At 37.1% G+C, this 23,254-nt stretch overlaps 1 protein-coding gene and 1 pseudogene across 1 annotated transcript; one reads left to right on the top strand and one right to left on the bottom strand.

Moving 5' to 3' along the window:
• The first annotated feature begins 2,174 nt into the window (after positions 1-2,174).
• On the top strand, positions 2,175-8,497 carry LOC141295569 (solute carrier family 22 member 7-like; annotated as a pseudogene).
• Positions 8,177-22,649, bottom strand: crip3 (cysteine-rich protein 3). The gene is made up of 7 exons (XM_073826802.1): positions 22,507-22,649; positions 19,419-19,513; positions 15,968-16,025; positions 13,775-13,915; positions 11,386-11,460; positions 9,358-9,452; positions 8,177-8,698 (listed from the first exon to the last, which is right to left on the bottom strand). Exons 1-7 carry the CDS (start codon positions 22,547-22,549, stop codon positions 8,564-8,566), a joined length of 642 nt encoding a protein of 213 aa, XP_073682903.1. The 5' UTR covers positions 22,550-22,649; the 3' UTR covers positions 8,177-8,563.
• Between the last annotated feature and the right edge of the window lie 605 nt (positions 22,650-23,254).

The following is a 23,254-nucleotide window of genomic DNA, read 5'->3' as shown; positions in this document are numbered from 1 at the left end:
TTAGTTAATAAAAGGGGTTATTAGGGAATTAATACATTATGACACATTTAACTAATAACAATTTATTGATTACTTAATCTATGAATCATATAGACTGTTCATTAGTTGCTGATGTAGTAATCATTAATAAATAGTTTAGTTCTTCATTAATTATACATTAACTCGTGATTATCTGTGCATTAATTAAACATGAATTAATGCACGTGTGCACACGTATTGTAAAGTGTTACCGATCATCTGAAGATATGGACACACAGACATGGTTTATTAATGTTGTTGGTTCCTTTGTGTCACGTAGAGAGATGAGATCTGGGTCCAATTGCAGGGAAGGTAAGTATATATTTAATTTACAAACAAAGAAACTAACAAACAAAACCAAAAGGCCAACACGGCACAACATGACTAGACTAATACAAAGAAACCGTGATTGAACAGGTGTGGGATGATGAGTGCTAATGACAAAGACAGGTGTGAACGATCAGGGAAGTGCAGTGCAAGGGAAGGGAAACAGCGCTCTCAGGTGGCTGAGGGAAACCCCACAGCCCAGATCATGACAGTACCCCCTCCCTACGGAACGGCTCCCAGACGTTCCATAAGTCTGGAAGGAGGAGGAACGGGGGAAGGCGAATCAGGGGGAGGGATGGCGGGCCAGGCCCGTGCAGCGGAGTCACGTGAGCGGACCTCGCCGCCAGAGGAACGTCAGCAGATGCCGCCGCCAGAGGAACGTGAGCTGGCCTCGCCGCCAGAGGAACGTCAGCGGACGCCGCCGCCTGAGGAACGTGAGCTAGCCTCGCCGCCAGAGGAGCGTCAGCGGACGCCGCCGCCTGAGGAACGCGAGCTGGCCTCGCCGCCATAGGAACGTCAGCGGACGCCTCGCCGCCAGAGGAACGCGAGCTGGCCTCCCCGGCAGAGGAACGTCAGCGGACGCCGCCGCATCAGGAACAGAGAGAGCGGACGCCGTCACCTCGGGCATAGAGTGAGCGGTAACTGCCGCGTCAGTAACGGAGACAGCGGTCGCCGCCGCATCAGGAACAGAGACAGCGGTTGCCGCCACATCAGAAACAGAGATAGCGGTCACCGCCGCGTCAGGAACAGAGACAGCGGTCGCCGCCGCATCACAAACAGAGATAGCGGTCGCCGCCGCATCAGGAACAGAGACAGCGGTCACCGCCGCGTCAGGAACAGAGACAGCGGTCGCCGCCGCGTCAGGAACAGAGATAGCGGTCGCCGCCGCGTCAGGAACAGAGATAGCGGTCGCCGCCGCGTCAGGAACAGAGATAGCGGTCGCCGCCGCATCAGGAACAGAGACAGCGGTTGCCGCCGCGTCAGGAACGGAGATAGCGGTCGGAAGAGCGTCTCTGCCCTCGCCGCAAAGTAGGGGCGCATCTGCGCAGCCTCAGCCCTATAGGCGTCCATCTGCGCCAGAAAGGCGTAGAGGAACTCGAAGCGAGCGGCCGACGCCGCCTCAAAGGACATCTCCCCTGTCTCGGGAACAGAGTGGGTGGCTGCATTCTGTCACGTAGAGAGATGAGATCTGGGTCAAATTGCAGGGAAGGTAAGTATATATTTAATTTACAAACAAAGAAACTAACAAACAAAACCAAAAGGCCAACACGGCACAACACGACTAGACTAATACAAAGAGAACAAAACAAGAAACACGATCTAGAGCCAGGGAGACAAAACACATCTAAGACAGACAGTACTGAAGACAATGCAGCCACGATGATGAGTGGGAAATGAGAGTTCTTATAGACTGTGATTGAACAGGTGTGGGATGACGAGTGCTAATGACAAAGACAGGTGTGAACGATCAGGGAAGTGCAGTGCAAGGGAAGGGAAACAGCGCTCTCAGGTGGCTGAGGGAAACCCCACAGCAGAGATCATGACACTTTGTGGCTACTTGAACATTTTAAGTAAGTTTTACTTGAAGCTGTAAGTAAATTGTTTTACTTGCCTTGAAAGTAGCTGTAACTTAATAAAACCTAGTAAGTGTAGCAACTAAGTAAAGATAACTAACTATATCTAAGTAAACTATTGGATTTTACAGTGTACAACCACAGCAGTTTATTGACCAAAGTACAAGATGCATCTGACTTCCAATTACATTAACCTTTGATATCCCATAAAAACGCACCACATAAACCACATAAAAGGGATTTTGTAGGGAGACACTGAGGAAAGTTTGTGTATGAAGAAAAATCATGAAGTTTGAAGATATCATTACAGAGATCAATGGCTTTGGCAGGTTCCAGAAGATGATTCTTTGTATCAGTTTTGTAGGACGATTCACTATACCGTGTCACTTTCTACTGAGCAACTTTATCGCCGCTATCCCACCTCACCACTGTGATATCAGCACTCTGGGTGATGAGGGAATCTTTGGAAATCTGACTCAGGAGGAGAGACTGACTGTCAGTATTCCAGCTCAAGATGATGGGACTCCTGCTTCTTGTCACATGTTTTCTTTTCCTCAGTTTGATCTGTTGACAAACTCTTCCAGCGGCACAGAACTTCCAGTAGTTCAGTGCCAGAATGGATGGGAGTATGACAATAGCACGTTCATCAGCACTCTTGCCACACAGGTGAGATTTCAGTGAAGAAACTCAATGTTGTTGACCTTTCTGGCTAGGATAAGCCTGTGCGCTGAAAAATTAAACAACTAATCATTTAAAGATTGCCTTAAACCATTGAAGTACTGTAAACTTTTTCATTTACATGCACTAAAAAAGAAAACATTTCCAACTATTAAAAGACTCTACTTAAATATAGTGTAGCTAAATCTTAAATGAAACCATAAAATGAAACATAAAAATACTGTAAGCATGTCTCTAGTGGTTAGTTATTACCTAGCAACCCTGCACATACACTACCAGTCAAGTTTTTGAACAGTATGATTTTTTTTTTTTAAAGAAGTCTCTTCTGCTCACGTACAGCAAAACCAGTAATTTAAAAATATTTTTACTATTTAAAATAACTTTTTTTCTATTTGAATATTGTTAAAATGTAATTTATTCCTATGATCAAAGCTAAATTTGCAGCATCATTACTCCAGTCGTCAATGTCACATGATCCTTCAGAAATCATTCAAATATGCTGGTTTGCTGTTCAAGAAAAGCTGTTACCTGTTACAAAGTATGTATGTTTTAAATAAAAGCAGTTCTTCTGAACTTTCTGTTCATCAAAGAAACCTGAAAAAAATCGACTCAGCTGTTTTCAACATAATAATAATAATAATAATAATAATAATAATAATAATAATAATAATAATAAATGTTTTTGAGCAGCAAATTGAATTTTAGAATGATTTCTGAAGGATCATGTGACTGGAGTAATGATGCTAAAAATTAAGCTTTGAAATCACAGGAATAAATTACATTTTAAAATATATTCAAATAGAAAACAGTTATTTTAAATAGTAAAAATATTTCAAAATGGTACTGTTTTTGCTGTACTTTGGATCAAATAAATGCAGGCTTAGTGAGCAAAAGAGACTTCCTTGAAAAACATTAAAAATCATAAACGTTCAAAAACCTTTGACTGGTAGTGTATAAGTGTATGTGCAGTGTTATAGGTTGTCAAATAAACAGTTTTACAGTCACTGATTCAACTTCAGCCTAACCTAACAAGTTCTACTCTTGACCACAAACGTCCAACATAACACTGGGAACTAGAACTAATTCAATTTAAACTAATTATGTGTAATGTGTAATGTAATTAGGTTACAGTGTAAGTAAATCTGTTGTTTGTCCTCCCTTTCACATCCAAAACAAAATCTTTTAGTTAGAAATGTAAGGTGTAATATGGCAAGGTTGCAGGTTCAAGCCCCATAGGGTCACCTGTGATAAAAGTGTCATGATAAAACTAGTGATACATTTAAACTAAATGTGGTTTTGAAAGTTCATGAAGCAGTTCATCACACAATCTTTTAAGAAAATCTCTCTTGATTTCAAAGTGGGATCTGGTATGTGATAACAAAAGTCTGAATAAAGCTGTGGCCACCATCTTCTTCGTCAGAGTGATGTTTGGAGCAGCTTTCTTTGGAGGCATGAGTGACAGGTGATTTTGTATTATGATAAATATTACGAACAATTTGCATTTTACGAAGAATGCCACCTCAAGCACAAAATAAACCTGTCCTTTGTTTGGCACATAGATTTGGCCGTAAGCCGATGCTGCTGGTGTCCTATATATCAGGAATGGCTTTTGCCAGCATCTTTTCATCCTCCTTCATCATGTTTGCAGTGCTGAGATTCTTCAGTGGATTCGCTATCTCCGGCATTGTTATCATCTCAGCCATACTCAGTAAGAACTCTATTTTAGGTCCTCAGATTATGATTGAAAGTGAATATAAAACAGTAAAATACCTTACCTTTTAGGCATGTTTTTTTTTTTCAGATGAGGAGTGGGTGGATATTAAGCACAGGAGGCTTGTATGTATAATTGACAGTATGGCTTGGGCTGTTGGGAACACCTCGTTGTCTCTTATTGCATTCTGTATCAGAGACTGGAGATTGCTGACAGTGGCCGTCACGTCACCTTTACTGCTATCTACAATCCTCTGGTGGTAATAGACCTTGCATATTCGGTCAAAATAAAAACAAAACATTCCTGAGTCAATTAAGGGTGTGAATGTTCTATAAAGCAAATGTTTCTGATGAAGGTGGGTTCCAGAGTCAGCTCGGTGGCTGATAGCCAATGGGAAGGCAGAAAAAGCTCATTATTATCTTCACAAATGTGCTGTCATGAATCGCAAGGAGGAAGTTATCTCAAGAATCAAACCTGAGGTGAGAGAAAATGATATATAACGTTGGATTAATCACTTTTTTAAAAAAGATTTTGTCTGTAGGCTAAATGTAGGTCTGTAACTACATCTCTGTCTTTCTTCTATAGGCTCTCTCCATCATAATTACAGATGAGGGAAAGAAAAATTAATCGTACCTGGATCTTGTCAGAACCCCTAAGATGAGGAGATTGGCTCTGCTCATTGGAATCATATGGTGTGTAAATGAACCACAGTTCAACAGGGCCTGCCTTGGTCCCAGAAATACTTTTCGCATTCATTTTTTCCTGCAGGGATTTTTAAAAAGAGTTCAACACTATGAACCAAACTACCAGCTAAGAGGTGAATCACAACATTACTAACTTTGATTTAAAGCAAAAAAGTATTTGAAAATGAGCAGAGTACAGAGCATTTGCTTGTTTCAATTATCTGGTTGATTTCATTGCAGAATTATGGGTAATGTAGTTTCTCCTGCTATTAAATATAATTATTTAAGAAAAGTTGAAATAATGCAGGCTGTTGGCTTCACTATAGCCTTCAGTGGCACTATATTAGAGAACATGGACTTCATTGTTTGAATAATAAAAAATCTAATAATGGCTGTTTACTTATTACAGGTTTTGTGTTGCCACTGTGACCTATGGTATAAGCCTCAACATCACAGGCTTTGGACTAAATATGTACCTCACTCAGTTTGTGTATGGAGCCATTGAAGTTCCCTCTAAATTGATTGTATATTACCTGCTGGAGAAGATTGGCAGACGTAAAACTGAAGCAGGAGCTCAGCTGTTTGCTGGAATCAGCCTCATGATTAACATATTCATACCCAAAGGTAAAAGTGCCAAATCCAACCTATGATTATGCAACGATTATGATTACATGTGCAAGAGTGCTGTTGTTACTGAATATTTTGGATAAAACAGTATGATTAATTAATAAGATAACAAATGGATAGTTCACCCAAAAAATGTCATTAATTGCTCACCCTCATGTCGAACACAAATTACAACGTTTTTGATAAAATCTGAGAGCTTTCTGGCCCTGCATAGACAGCATTTTTGTACGCAAAGAAAGCAAACGACTTCATTCAATAATTTCTTCTCTTCTGTGTCAGTCTTTTGACGTGCATTCATTAGAGTATTTTTTTTTCTTTGCACACAAAAAGCATTCTCGCAGGTTTATAAAATTCCGATTGAACCGGTGGGTGAGTAACTGCAGACATCCCACCTGTCCCCCGCATTTTGATAGCAGCTCCCTGATGCCTGCAAATTATCCGCAATATCTAAGTGTGTTACATCAAATTCTGTGACCATCTTTGACTGTTGTAGGCTCTGTTGTCACTGTTCAGCTTGAACTCGATTACACTAGTAATGTAGTAGTGTTCATCAAATGTTTGACGAAAATGCGCGTGGCGCCCTGCACGTTGTCATGAGCGCGCTTGGATGACACGAGGTCCTGTGGGGAAACAGACGCGCCGATTGAACGGTAACGTTACAAACTTTTAATTTGCTTAAAGAAATATGATTATTAGACAGACACTCCTTGTGCTATTGCGTTTTTATTTGTATTTTTTTTATTTATAAATTATGCGTTTGTGAAAGAAAAACAAAAAAAAACAAAACAGAAAAATGATAAAGAGCCCGTGTGTGTGTGTGTGTGTGTGTGTGTGTGTGTGTGTGTGTGTGTGTGTGTGTGTGTGTGCGCGCGCATGTTTAAGTGACTTTTGTCTTATTTTTTTTAAGATGGTGGCTATTTCTAATGATCAGATTATTTTTTAACATTGTGCGTAAATATGCAGTATAATTATTCTGTATTTATTAAGGGGGTTAAGGATATCTGTATCCTGCTATGCTGTATGTTTAGGTTACATTAAAACTATTCTGTGCCAAATTGAGAAGGGTAACTGATGTAACCTTTAATACTGCCTTGTTGGATTTGGTGATCCTGCTGTATGGGTCTATCTGTGTTCACATCAGAGCAAAATGCTTTCTAGGATATAAAATAGGGAAGTTTTGAGATCACCAGAGTGTATTTGGCTAACTTTAAAACCACTGTGTTAAATACAGGGAAGTGTTTGTCAGATGTCAGATTTGGTGACTCTGCTGTCTGTTACTGTTTATATCAGACCAAAATGCTTTCTACTGTATAAAATAGAAATAAGACATCACCAGAGTGAATCTGGAAAACATTAAAGCTGTTTTAGCTATAATTATTATTACGCAATCATGATAACACGCAATAGCCCTTGGAGACCTTCACTTATTCATTGAATAACCTAACCCTAACAGCTTACAATTGTGCATGGGAAAATAAAATCAAATGAAAAAGATGAAGGACAGCTGTGATTTGTCGTGTTAACACTAAATTGAATTAGTCATGCTACCTCCCAGAAATGAGTTTTTGCATGGTGTCTGAGATACTCCTCCACCTGTTGGCGTGATCATGCAACTGCAGAAATAGAAATGCAGAAATTTAAATATGAGACGCTGCTTCATTGATTAGATACGTGGACTGAAACTAACTGTTGTATAATGTTCATTATTCTCTTTCACATTCAGATCAATGGGTTGGTCGCACTGTGCTGGCAGTACTGGGTAAAGGTTTTGCAACTGCTGCTTTTTGTACAATTGTATTATACAGCTCGGAGCTTTACCCAACTGTCCTCAGGTAACAGTCAAAAACAGTTACCATTATCTTTATTTATTTATTTATTTTTACAATTGCATGCCTCATGCATTTCCCCAAAGAGAAGTTACCTGCAATGTGATATACTGTATATATTAGTGTACAGTATTAACTTAATCGTTTACTTGACTGGATCCTTCAGGCAAAATGGTATGGGCTATAACTCGTTCCTGGCTCGTTTGGGTGTGTCTGTGGCTCCTCTAGTCCTGCTACTGGACAGTTTCTGGGGCCACTTCTCTCAGACCATCCTGTGTGCTGTGGCACTCATTGCTTCTGTGGTGGCCTGGCAGTTACCAGAGACACGAGACAGATGTTTACCTGAGACTATAGAGGATGTCGAGGGTACTGGGTAAGTCATAATTACCTATAGTATTTTGTTAAGGCAGCTATAAAATACACGTATTAACACACTGAGAAGCACTTGAACAATTCTATTGAGTCAAGGATGTAATATTGGGACCAAACAGACATATGTTTAATCTAAAACAACCTGGAAAGTTGAAATTGTGTATATTAACCAAGCAATTTTATCATTCTGAATAGGAAAAATCTCATGAAAGATCATGACAAGCAGGAGGATGAGGAGAAAATGACAACAAAAGAACCTACTGAGAACTGCTAAGATTGTGTGCACATTTAATCTTAAGTTTTATCAACATTGTTTAGTGTCATGTTCAGATCCCAGAAGAGAAAATGCACACAAAAAAATTCTTTTAAAATATGTTTTATTAGTTACATAAGGATTTACAACTTTCTCCAGTGCCATGTAATAATACAGATATTTTCTAAGATTAAATGTAGGTATGAATTAATAAATATATATTATGAGTGTGTTTGTGAAAGAGAAAAACAGAAAAATGAGAGAAAGAGCCCATGTATGTGCATGTTTAAGTGTCTTTTGTATTACTTTTTTTTTTTTTTTGCTGTGTGATGCCAGTGGCCATTTCTGATGATCAGAATACATGCAATTTGCAATGTTGTGCATATGTCTGACCATGTGAAAATAAATCTTTACACCTTACAATTTTATTCATATGTAAAAAATATTTCTGTAACAAAAAAAAAAAACAAAAAAAAGAGCTTTTCCTTTGTGACTTAATGTTCACTTGGCATTTCGTTCTCTGCATTTTCATTCTCGTAAACGTAACAGCCCACCTTTCCAATGTTCACACCTTTTGGTCCAAAAAGGTACCCATAGCAGGGCACATGGCAGTATGGACTGCCCTCATGCTGCAGGAAAAAAAGAAAATACAGCACATTATTAGGGAGTCTGAAGCAATGATAAAGCAATCATTATAGCAGGTATATTCTAGAAATATTACACAATATATCATTGCCATTTCAGATTCAGCTACTGTTTTGTGGAATTTTATATTTAATAATCCAAACCCAAAAAATTAAATACATATTTAATAACAAAAAAAAAATGCATTCGAAAACATCTCTATCAGAGTAGGGAAGTTAAAGCAGTGAGGACGCAGCAACTGCATATTGTGCTTTAAAGGATAAGTTCAATTCCAGAATAAAAAATGACTGATAATTTACTCACAGATAAACATTCCAGGATTTTTCTCCATATAGTGGACTCCAGTTGTGGCCAACGACTCTACACAAACCCAGCCGAGGAATAAGAGTCTTATCTAGCGAAACAATCTGTCATTTTCTGTCACAATTTTGGACAATTTTGAAGTTTGAGGTGAACATGAGATGGAATTTTTTCATTTACCCTACCTTTTTGAACTTAAGTACCTTAACTTCTTTGAAATTAAAGACAGAAAGACATGAACGTTTTGGATCACATAGGGATGAGTAAATTATTAGGACATTTTTATTCTGGAAGTGAACTTTTTTCATAGAAACAGTAGGTTGTACAGTGTATTTGTGAGTACCTCTGCATGGCCACCAGGAGTCAGTGTTTTCTTGCACCTCACACAGCGAAGACAAGGCCTGTGCCAGTTGCGACCCAGTGACATCACCTTCTCAGCTGCAGCAGACACCATGACATGACATCACATTAATACAACACAATGCTGTTTTTATTTGGTTATATATACAAAAATAAAGGTATTTATTTTGTATTTTTATTATATGTATGTATGTGTGTGTATAATAGCGATTGCAAGCAAGCAGAAACGACTGCCTTTTATGTTAAGAACGCGCTGAGGAGGTGCCTTCTCTGAACACCACAAAAACAATTAACCTATCAAAATAAACCACCTAACATATTTAATAAAGGCGAATCAATGCACATTCCCTGCCAGTCCTGTGTAAACTACGACACGCAAAGTTTTATGTATTTATTTTTTAATATAGTGAGATGGCGTTGCGCAACAAAGCAGTCTGAAGCAGTGTTGCCAACTTAGCAATTTTGTTGCTAGATTTAGCAACTTTTCATACTACCCTAGCAACTTTTTTTTCAAAAAGCACCTAGCAACAAATTTAGCAATTTTTAACATTCATTTGGCTACTTTTAGCAATTTTTAAAAAGTGACTCAAATCAAAAGAGCAGTGGCTGCAGGCTTTACTCAGTAGAGTGTGGGGGTGGGGCTACATAAGGTCTAAATAGCCAGGCACAGCTGCACACATTTCACATTTTTAAGTGAATTAATTAAGAGTAACCACAGTTAAAATTTAGTTAGCTTTAGTAGCTGCTCATTAATTTTTAACTGAACATGTCTCAATTGAAATTGTACAGCCAGAAATACAGAAAAGAGTGGGAGTCTGTACCTGAATTTAAAGGATGGCTGAGATGGCCAGTCAATTTGAGAAAACATTAATTATTTTGTATACTACATAAAGATGCAGTTTTGAGTTTTTGTTAATAAGAACCTATTTATTGTGCATCTGGATGTAATGTTTTAATATAATATAATACACAGCGCCTCATAGAGTAGAGACATGACAGGCTTACGCTTGTCAGATACTACGTGATGACGTCACTGATATGCAAATTAGTGTGTGACGTCATCTGGCAACATTTAGCTACTTTTCGGGCAGGCTTTAGCTACTTTTCATTGGAAATAGTTGGCAACACTGGTCTGAAGCAGCCTACTGTAGCTGCTCACTTAAACGATCTTACTCGTTTTAATCTGCTCAATCTTGGTAATGTCAGTACCCTACACGATGTTATAATTGACGATTTCACATCCAGAGATGAAGGTTGAATGAATGATGAAGTTACTAAAGAGGAGGAGTCCAGTGACAGTCTGTTATATGGACAGGTGAGCGAGTTACTGCACTCGCTTTTCTAAATGTAAACTACATGGTACATGATTAATGCTATCTAAACATACAACTGACAAAAGTTCAGAGACTATGCCCATGATAAACAACGGAAAACAGACGTTAGTCTGTTGGTGTAACGATGCAGTATAGCCTCCTGACTTGACAGACAGCTCCAGTTAAACCCATGAAGTGAAAGAAAATAGGTCTAAATCGTTTTTTTTTTTTTTTTTTTTCCCTCAAAATTCCAGTTCCGAAAATCATAGCTATCAGCCAACTTCACATAGCCATAATTTTGGTAATGTTCAAGCTAGTTTTGAAAGGGCTTGAAACCAGCTTTCATGTGTATCAAAACCTAAAAAAGGTAAATTTCACCATGTGTTGGGTTTTACTAGATCACATCACATATATAAAACATTTGTTATACAATTTTACATATAATTTATGACTTAAGTCACAGAGTAACCACCATAAACAACACTTATCTTTGACTTTCACCTTAAACTATTTTAAAAACATTTGTCATATTTACTGGAATTCTTGTTGTTCCCCTTTAAATGGACTCAAAATCTTAGAGTGGTCAGACTGAATGCTGCACGTATACAGCAGCACAAAACTATACACACACCAACCACAGACATTCCTGAAAGTTCTCAAATGTCTGAAAATTCATAGTTTTGATTCATTGGACTCACCGAAATAAACTGCTTTTCCACAGCCGGGACACAGATAAGTCTCTCCAGCAAACATTCGTGTAGGCACAGTGGAAGCTACAAACAAAAGCAAAACCTTTATGTATCTGTACATATTTTTTTTTTTACGTATATATTAGTATTTGTACGATGTTAAAGGTTGCTGAACTATAACTATAATTTTAGCCAAGGAGGACCATAATTCATGCAAACTTAGATATACAGTTGAAGTCAAAAGTTTACATACACCTTGCAGAATCTGCAAAATCGAACCCTTTCAACCCTATTTGAACCCTTTCCAACAATGACTGTTTGATTTTGAGATCCATCTTTTCACTGAGGACAACTGAGGGATTCATATGCAACTATTACAGAAAGTTCAAATGCTCACTGATGCTCCAGAAGAAAACAACAATGCATTAAGTATTAACTAAAGTAACTTTCTTATTTTACCAAAATATCTTTTTTTTTTCCATTTGGTACTGCCCTTCAGAAGCTACAGAAGATATTTACATGTTTCCCAGAAAACAAAATAAATTACATTTACCCTGGTCCTCAAATTCCAAAAGTTTTCACACCCAAGGCTCTTAATGCATTATATTTCCTTCTCACGTATCAGTGAGCGTTTGAACCTTCTGTAATAGTTGCAAATGAGTCCCTCAGTTGTCCTCAGTGTGAAAAGATGGACCTCAAAATCATACAGTCATTGCTGGAAAGGGTTCGAATACACAAAAAAAATGCCAATGAATTTGTGGGACTTGAAGGATTTTTCTGAAGAACAGCAGGCAGTTTAACTCTTCAGGACAAACAAGGGACTCATGAACAACTATCACTAAACAAAAACAACAACAACAAAAAACAACAGCTGTGGATCATTCAAGTAACACAGTATGAAGAGTTAAGTGTATGTAAACTTTTCAACTGTGGGTGCTTTTTTAACTTGTGCCTCCTAGTATTCTATGTGTACTATATCTATTAGCAAGTTATTAATAAAGATCTGTCACTAAAACATTAAAAAACTTCTGATTTGAAGCTTCTGAAGGCTAGATCCAGGCTGGTGTGATTAAAGCTGTGCTTTATGGTGTGCTTTGATAAGGATCTGCGGCACTTCCTTTCACAAACCTACCGACTTTAAAATCAACATTTCTGTCTCACATCAAAGATGACAGATTGTTACCATTTTTAGATCCTAATGTCTTCTCCTTTGTTCATTTTTTTTAACGGTTCTTGCCTCACGCGTTTAGGAAATGCATTCTGAGACAATTCTCCAGACGTTTCTACAACGGTCCTTAAAACCCTCCCCTAACATTCCTGCAACGTCCCGCCTGTCGGAAAACACCTATTAAGGGGAAATATTTCAGAAAAGGAGCCAATCAACGAAGGCCATTAAAATTCCACCGCGTAAAATCCCAAGGGGGTCACTTTGGAAAACCATCCTCCCACCCCTCCATTACCACACACACACGTTTAAGTATTTTGTCTCCCACTCATTGTGGAAATCTGTGTATGTGTGTGTTAAAAAGTGCAGAGGAAGTGTTAATGTATAATGGAATGTGTGGAACAATGCAGTCTGGAAGAGTGAGTCTATATATACAGTGGCTAAAAATAGCTTATGGACACATTTGGACACTTAAGTCACACTTAACTATGACTGAATGTTATTTCAATACAAGACAGATGCTAGACATTTTCTCAGGAATAAAGTCCTTTTTCTGGACAATTTTCAATTACTTCTAACCAACTGATGTCAAGGTTACTTTAGTAGATGTATGAAGCCAGTTCCCCTCAAGTTCAACAGGTGTCCCAGCAGAGAAACCACTGATGTAGTTCACCACATTACTTATGGACATATGTGACCCTGGACCACAGGGTAGCATACGTATATTTGTACACTCTTAAAAATAAAGGTGCTTTAAAAGGGTTCTTCAAGCGATGCCATAGAAGAACCCTTTTTGATTCCACAAAGAACTAGGTTCTTTAAAGAACCATCTCTTTCTTACCTTTTCTTACCAGAAAGGTTCTTCATGGAACCATTTAGACAAAAAAGGTTCTTCTATGGCATCTTGAAGCACCTTTATTTTTAAGAGTGTAGCAATTGGGCAAAAATACATTGTCTGGGTCAAAATGATACATTTTTCTTTTATGCCAAAAATATTAGGATATTATATAATGATACTTTGAATGATACTTTGTAAATTTCCTACTGTAAATATATCAAAACTTCATTTTTAATTAGTAATATGCATTGCTAAGTACTTCATTTGAACAAATTTAAAGGGGATTTTCTCAATATTTTGATTTTTTTACACCCTCTAAATACTGCTAAATACAATTGTTTTTTTCTTACTGACCCCAAACCTTCCAACACCAGTCTGTGTCTAAATGACAGTACCTTTAGGCTGATTAAAGCTGATCTGTGAGCTGGTCCAAGGTGTTGTGGGCGATCTGTCTGAAGGGCTGTCACTTGATTTGCTGACCGGTGTCTGAGGAGGTGTGTCATATATGTAAGACCCCGCCCCTCCAATATTTACACCTACCAATGAGAGGACAGAACAGTGAGTACCATTCCATTACTGCACAAGTAAGTGCTAGTAGTCGATAAAGCTCATATCTAAGTGTTCAGACTCTCCTAATGCAGATAGCATTAGACAAAAGCCAAAAATATCCTCTTCGCATCCTGATAAAATGCATCTCTCCTGAATTGCACACTCACAAAGATAGTTTATTCCAAGCATATTCTAAAGTCTAAGTGTGCATTAACATAAGCTACACATTGAAACCTAGCATTTTAGCAAACACACACACACACGCGCACAAACACAAACCACAGTCATCCACTATGCACGTCTCTCATATGTCATCACTGGATCTGCTTTAACTCTCCTGGTGTATGAAGTGTTTAGGAAGACAGGGTGATTTTTTTATTTTTTTATTGTGAAAATATGTGTACATGATCATTTGTATGCATTCAAGCAGATAATATGGTTTTTAAATGAAAATATGACTGTCTGTAAGTGGCATCATCTATCCACATCATTATGATGTAAATGTATCCCACTTCACAGATTGCGAAAAGACACAAACCTCCACCTCACTAGCCAATTCAGTCATTTGCTCTCACAAAAATGAAAATTACCCCATGATTTACTCACCCTCAAGCCATTCTAGGTGTATAAGACGTCCTTCTTTCAGACGAATAAAATCAGTTATATTAAAACATATCCTGGCTCTTTCAAGCTTTATAATGGCAGTGAATGGGTGTTAAGATTTTGAAGTCCAATAAAGTGCATCCATCCATCATAAAAAGAGCTCCACACAGCTCTGGAGGGTTAATAAAGGCCTTCTGAAGTGAATCGATGTGTTTGTGTAAGAAAAATATCCATATTTAAAACTTAAACCATAATCTCTAGCTTCCGCTAACTGTTGTACTCACATTCACAAGAGAGTGAGATTCCAGTGGATGACATAGGCGTAGCATACTCTCTAATAAGAATATGCTAGTCTTGTGAGAACCGAGTTTTGTTTACAGCAAAAGAAAACCAGTCTCCTCTTGGCTTAGATAAAAATCGACAGACATTTTTCTTTACAAATTTTTCAGCAATTTAAAATTTAATTTGTGACCATTTTGTTTTGCTCTCTCCTCTGTGCTTCCGCATTCGTTGCCGTGTTCGCCTACGTCCAACATCATCCGCTGGAAGCACACTCTCTCATGAATGGGCGTACAAACAGTTAGCGGAAGCTAGAGATTACATACTCTAAAGTCTTAAATATGGATATTTTTCTTACACAAACACATCGATACACTTCAAAAGGCATGTGGAGTACTTTTAATGATAGATGGATGCACTTTATTGGACTTCAAAATGTCAACAGCTATTCACTGCCATTATAAAGCTTAGGAGAGCCAGGACATTTTTAATATAACTCCGACTGTATTCGTCTGAAAGAAGAAATTCATATACACCTATGAGAATGAGTAAATCATGATGGCTTTTTGGGTGAACTATCCCGTTAATCTGGATGATTTCAACCAACAAGACAGTATATATTAAAGTCATTTTTTAATTATTATGAAGTCGTTCTTTTGTTCCAAACTCCAAAAAGAAACACACAGTGATCTAAGAATTGAGCTCTTTTTAAACTTTAACATTTTCTGAAAGATGACATGCAATTTCTATTATCATACAGTCATTTTTTTTTAGGTTTCTTTCTTTCCTTCTTTCATACACACACACACACACACACACACACACACACACACACACACACACACACACACAGGATAAGGATAAGGTTTCTAGTGGTAAGTGTACCATTTTTGGTTGGAAGGTTATTCTAAAAGTCATTGAGAGTCAGATGTCACTTAATGAGCCCCGATTCAAACCTTTTTTTCCTTTTCATGAACGCATGCCATACAAAGAGCAACTAGACCCAAAAAGACACATATAAAAGCCTATTAGCCCCAAGATTCCGACTCAGCATAGAGTGTATGAAATACATTTTATTTTAACTGTAAAGTATCTCAGTTGTACATACACACTCACAACATGGCTTACAAACTCCAGTTACAACTTATTGTACATACCTTTTGGTCCAAAGAGAGTTCCATAGCAGGGCTTATGACAGTACGGCAATCCATCATGCTGTGAGAAAGAAAAATCTTTTTATTAGCCCATTTCAACTAGCACTGGTGCATACATAAAAGCTTTATGTCAATAAAACACATAAAACAGAGAATATTTTTCTCTATTCAATTTAAGTGCTCACACAACCTGAACAAACAAATAAAAACAAAATATTCTGACATAGCAATATAACTTTTTTTATAAAAACTTTGTAAATATTGAAAGTTGTTCCAGGCACTCTTCTACTAAAACCTGCATTTTCAAAAAAGGTATAATTATCAGAAGTGTGTGTGGGAGACAGAATGAAAGAGAGAGGCTTGTGTCGTGCTGGATTCATTAGAAGTCATTGTTTATCCTTCTGTTCCTTCCTGCTCCTCCCAGACTGCATAAAAAGACCCAGTCAGGCTCAAATTGGACTGAAATTCAAGCCTCCTTGCACACACACACACACACACACACACGTTGGGTTTACATGTTTTATGGGGACATTCCATAGGCGTAATGGTTTTTATACTGTACAAACCGTATTTATCACCCTACACCTAAACCTAGCCCTCACAGGAGATTGTGCACACTTTTACTTCCTCAAAAAAAAACTCATTGTGCATGATTTATAAGCCTGTTTCCTCATGGGGACCTGAGAAATGTCCCCACAAGGTCAAAATCTACTGGTATTCCTATCCTTGTGGGGACATTTGGTCCCCACAACGTGATGAATACCAGGTACACACACACACACACACACACACACACACACACACACACACACACACCTCTATTTTAGTGTGCATGCATTTAACAGTCCTAAAGCCAAAATTAAATTAGGAAATTATTTATTTACTCTTTTATTTAGTTTTACATTTATCATCATCATCAGGGATTTTTTATGTATATTTATATATTAAAAGCAACATCTATCTCAGTGTCTCTTTTGTGACTTGAGCTAAAAATACAGTTTGTTTCCACTGAGAGCTGTTTCCCAAAGAATAGAATTGGTTAAAAAGGCAGTTGACACCTGCAGTGACCGAACACCAACAACACAACCTCCTGCTGTTTTGAACACAATAAGAAAAAAAAAAACCTCACATGCAATAAAAGGGAACACAGTAGCTGTAATAAAAGAATAACAAGACTAAATATATCCTTGAGTGAGACAATAAAGAGCTGTTTGTCCATCCATTTTTATCAACACAAATGAAAAAGCTATAGAAAAGACAAAACCCTCTTTTATTTTAAATCAGAACTCACCTTATAATTAAACTAAAGCTGTGTGTGACTGTTCTGTTTGTGTGCATGCAAGCGCGAGTGTGTTGAGAGAGAGAGAGTGAGAAAGAGAGAAGGACAGATAGGAAGAAAGGAAAAAGGGAGAAAAGCAGACAATTGTTTTCTGGTTTGAATGAACACTTATCTTTGTCCCTCCATTGTCCTTGTAATAGCTCTGGTAAAGACCCACAGTAACACTGAGTGTGGGAGAAAAAGACCATATGCTTACAGATATACCTAGTTGTTCAGTAAAATGATATGAACTGGAGTAACTGTATTGGACGGTGTTTGAAAATGACAGATTACTGCTATTTCTCTAGGAATTTCACTGCGGTTAAGAGTTGTGATTTACATTTCCTCTAAGAGGCAAGTAGTAGTAAAGCCCAAGACTAAAAGAATCTGTTTCACTTCCTGTAACCACAACCAGTCAGTCTTCACCCTGCTGTTCTTGTCAATCTCTTTTCTCTTTTATACTGTAAAACCGACTGAATAAAGTAAGTCGTTCCAGGGATATTTATTTCTTGTCCTTTCATTCTTTGCTATTTTGACGTTCAGGGTTCAAAAAGAGTATGGGAATGAGTTTACGTAACAGTTTCAGGAAAACAAACATGCTTAAATGTTCCACCCAATATTAAATAGATAAATAATAAATATATGTGTGATCGTAATCTCTCCCTGACAGTCAGAAAATTCCAGAGATCCAATGAGGTTACTATAAATACTAATTATGTGTGTTTACAGTCATTGTAGGACTTTTGATTCCTCCATAAACATCTTCTTGTGATGAGTGACAAGTCTACGGGTGAAATACAGACTTAAAACCAAAACAGGGAAACGAGACAACTCTGAGCACTGAACTAGAACTAGATAATGTATTAGACAGGACCTTCACACATGTCAGTTCAATATAAAAGAGAGAGGAAACAAGGAAGGAAGAAAAAAGGACAATGAGGGGTACCCAAACAGAAGTGGACAGGGATGACCTGCATTCAGTGTCAGCTTAATGGGATGAGCTTGTCAGTCTAACATTTAGCTGTCATCTAGGATCCTGGCTGTGCTGTCTGATCAAAGTCATCAGCACCCAAGTCAAACTGGCTAAATTACAGATTTTTAAAGAAACTTGTCAAATACACAACCAGTCAAAAGTTTTTGATCAGTAATAGTTTTTGAAGTTTTTTTTTTTTTTTAAAGAAGTCTCTTCTGCTCACCAAGCCTGTATTTATTTGATCAGTAAAAACAGTAAATCTTTGAAATATTTGTACCATTTAAAATAACTGTTTTCTATTTGAATATATTTTAAAATGTAATTTATTCTTGTGATTAAAGCTAAATGTTCAGCATCATTACTCCAGTCTTCAGTGTCACATGATTCTTTAGAAATCATTCTAATAGGGTTTGCTGTTCAAGAAACATTTATTATTATTATGATTATTATTATCAATATTTAAAAGAGTTAAGTACATTTTTTTCATAAGTCTTTGATGAATATAAAGATCCAAAGATCAGAATTTATTTGAAATAAAAAGTTTTTATAACATTATACCATTCAAAAGATTGAAGTTAGTATTTTTTTGGAAAGAAAGAAAGATAGAAATTAATACTTTTATTTAGCAAGGATGCTTTAAATTGATCAAAAGTGATGATAAAGACATTTATAATGTTACATAAGATTTCTATTTCAGATAAATGCTGTTCTTCTGAACATTTTATTCATCAAAGAAACCTAAAAAAAAAAAAGCAGCAAATCTGAATATTAGAATGATTTCTGAAGGATCAACTAACTGAATGATACTAAAAATTCAGCTCTGAAATCACAGGAATAAATTACATTTTAAAATATATTCAAATAGTAAACGGTTATTTTAAATAGTAAAAATATTTCAAAATGTCACTGTTTTTGCTGTACTTTGGATCACATAAGAAACTTCTTTAAAAAACATAAAAATATCCTACTGTTCAGAAACTTTTGACTGGTAGTGTATTTAATGACCTACACACTCTTAAAGGAATGTCGAAAGATAGAAAGAAAGACAGACAGACAGACAGAAATAATAAAGAAAGACTAACAGGGAAAAGCACAATGATCAGAAAGAGATTTCTTTAATGTCATCTCAGTCTGCAATATCAGCAATATCAATATCTGCTTACCTCTGCATGGCCTCCAGGAGACAGAATCTTACTACATCGTTCACATTTCAGACAGAAACGGTGCCAGTTTTTCCCCAGAGAGCTCACTTTCTCAGCTAGAACAGGGAGAGAGTGCAATGTGTTATCTGATCAGCATGTTTGATATATAATGCTGAGGACGACCGCTTAAACGGCAGTAATGTATATCTAAATTACACACAGTTAATAAGATTGCAATTGTCCTGTAGTGATAAACGTCTGTTTGGCTGCTTTGCATCTGTCAAACAGCCTCTTCCTTTCTAAGTGGGTGGTTTATAGAGAGTAAAAGCTGCTGTTAATCAAGTCAAAAAACTAACTTTGTATGACTAGCATCACATGGTCTTCTTGTTCTAAGTTTTTGAACTAAAAGAGAGCATAAAATACCATTTAAAAGTTCAGATTTTATTTTAATAAATGAATCCTTTTTATTCAGAATGGATGCATTACATTGATCCAAATTCACAGATCTTTTGTAATATTATATATGTCTTTACCATTTCAAATAATGCTCTTTTATTAAACTTTTATTAATTTTAATTTATTTAACTTTTATTAAATCAAAGAAACTGTAAAAATGTATCACTCCATGAAAATATTAAACATTGATTTTTGAAGGATCATGTGAGACTGGAGTAATGACTGCTGAAAATGCAGCTTTACATTGCAGGAATAAATTACATTTTAAAATGTATTAATATAGAAGTTATTTAAACATTGTACACACTCTAAAACTTTGAATGGTAATGTAATTAGAGTCATTATTTATATGACTTTTATAGTTACTGTTACTGTAAATTCACAGATCAGTACAGGTGTGTTCTGCTCAGCACAAGCTGAAATGCATCTTAAAACACCAACTACAATTTAGTGTGTGTTTGTGCATTCACATCCAAAGAGATACCTATAAACAATATTTACAAGAGCTCTGAGAAGACTATCCACACAAAATACTCATTTTTAGGGTGGAGTCTGTATCTGTACGTTTGCAGCTGAACAATTCAGCATCAAAGGAGAGGAAGAACAAACTGGACCATCTAAAGAAATGCTCTAAACGGAGATCCTGTTTCAACCCAAACCCTGCTGAGTCGGATCTGCTCCTATCAAGCGGATGTCGAAAAGTGCATCTTATCTCTGACCTTTCTGATCTTCACAAGCAGTTTTTGTGCACAATCAAACGAACAACCATTTCACTGATATTTCAAAAGAAATGAAGAGATGAAAAACTAGATGCACTACCATTTAATAGTTTGGGGCTAGCCTATTTTTTTTTATTATTTGTTCTTTTGAATCCTAAAAAAGTATGACGATTTTTTTTTTTTTAAATATTAGGCAGAACTGTTTACAACATTGATAAGAAGAAGAAATGTCTCTTAAGCAACAAATCAACATATTAGAATGATTTCTGAAGGATCATGTGACACTAAAGACTGGAGTAATGGCGGTTAAAAACTCAGCTTTGTGATCGCAAAAATAAATGGCATTTTAAAAACAGTGATTTAAAGTTGTAATAATATTTCACAATATTATTGTTTTTACTGCATTTTTAATTAATATTGTATGATGATTTTCAGCCAGCTTCAGTTTATTTAATAATGTTTTACAAATACCATTGCACAAAAAAAACTGCTTGCATGGCGTTTTCTCACTCATAATCAGCTCTTGAATTAAAAAAAAAAAAAAAAATCAATAGTTTGCTATAAGCAAACACAGTAAACAGTCATGGACTTTGCACAGCAGTGAGAAATACAAGCGATTCAGAGAAAAACAAACTGGTCAACATCCCACCCTGCAATCAATCAAACATTCAGCATATTTTCTGTAGTTATAATACACCAAGCGAAAGAGCTATGATATGATACAAAAACATTTTCCAGGCTGACATTGTGCATTGTGCACATGGGGGACTAAACCCACCTCCCCAATGCCTCACACACTAACTAGCCGACATTCCTAGGGTCTGTCTCTCACACACACACATTCCATCAGACAAAACTAGTCAGGTCAAACAGAGAGCACACTGACTCAGACATATTCAGGAGTCTAGGCTCAGTGGGGATATCAAATCATCAAGCTCCTCTTCAACGCAGCCAGAAAGAGAGTTACTCCATCCGCTAACCTGCAACAGTAGCACAACAGATCTGCCCACTTTCTTCAAGAGTTCCATGCCAAATTCTTACGTAACACCGTCACCCAATTCCCTTTTCACAGGCTATAGCATTTACTAGCCCCGCGGATACTGGATGCCGGGACAGAATACTAAACAGGAGCCGACAATGACGGGACACACCAGAGAACATCCTCCAGTTTGGTTGTGGGAGCATTAGGGTCACTTGTGCTTGACCTATCAATAACAATACTTAGTTTTGCACAGGCTGCAAAATGAACGCTCATCTTCTTCTTGAGACTGACAGTTTGGGGTCCCAGAGGAAAAAAAAGAATAGTAATTTTGAAATTAACCTATTATTTTGTGCTAAATCTATTCCTCTGACCCAGTTAAATTCAGTAGACACATGCATTTAACCCTTTTACGAAGACAGATACCTTTTATGTTTATCAAGAACTGTTTTGCAAAAAAAAAAAAAATACAAATATACAAAATACAAATTCTCTATTGGCATGATTACTGATGTGTGCAGCAGAGAATATTTGTATATGAAAATTAATTACATTAACGCATAAAAATCTCTGAGAGCCCACAGTGAAGAACATCCATGGATGAATATCCATAGACTTTTGTTATGAAGAATACACACACACACACACACACACACACACACACACACACACACAACTCGATTTAAGACCCAACAAAGAAAACAAAGTGTTCAAATCGCACTGCTTATAACCTAATGACTCCAAAACAAATACGCTTTTCAAACCCTTGTTATGTAACTCTGTCAAGATTTGCCGAAGTTTATCCCGTTTTTAAAAAAAAATTACCCCTGAACCTTTCAGCACATAATTATAAACACCCTGCAATTTGATTCAATTAGTCCATCAATACAGTAACAATGAAACGAACTCGGCTTGTACTTTTGCTGAGTGATAACTCTAGTGGAAAAACTCTCACCGAAAAACACAGTCTTATCGCATCTTGGACAAATGGACGTCATTCTCTAGAATAGTCTTGTTGCCTCTCAGGTTCGGTTCTGTTCGTCTCGTTTAGCTGCCTGTCTCTCAGCGCCGCTGCACCCAGTGTGCAACACGAGTCGCGCCGCGGCGTTTATTTAACTTTAAACAGCCTCCGTGCTTGTCTCATGAATATTAAATACGCTGCGTGACGTAAACTCTGATTGACTGAAAGGTAGCAAATCCTACTATGCTAAAGGCTGGCTTGTAAATATTAATTAGGAAACGTGACTAGACGCTCCAAGGTTACCAAGCAACGTCAGCTTGACCTTGTTAATATTCATAGCCTTCGCCGTAGTGGGATGCTCATCGAGCTGCGTGGCACAGTTACGTCACGCTTTTGGCTTGACCAATGAGGAATGTTTCTTACACGTCAATCAAAACAAAAACACACAAAGCTAATCATCACACTTTCCCGTCTTTCTAAGCTTGTTACAAACTTGTTGTTAGTCTGTTTTGTCTTATGAGTTGCTGGTGAAAAAAGATTTAAGCGTTTATGTGACAAGAATTGAACGAAGCATTCTTAAAAGTCTTGAAATGGTGTTTTAGGCGCTATAAAAGGTGTATGTTTAAGATAATATGATTTGTTTTCATATTATTTTCATCATCTCGATAGGGTTTAATACTGCCACCTAGTGTTTTAGATCTAAACCACAGCGCTGACAGTCCTTTTCCTTTGAAAGATTTTT

Source organism: Garra rufa, chromosome 21, assembly GCF_049309525.1.
Source record: "Garra rufa chromosome 21, GarRuf1.0, whole genome shotgun sequence".
NCBI lineage: Eukaryota > Metazoa > Chordata > Actinopteri > Cypriniformes > Cyprinidae > Garra > Garra rufa.
This window is presented reverse-complemented; position numbering and strand designations above follow the sequence as displayed.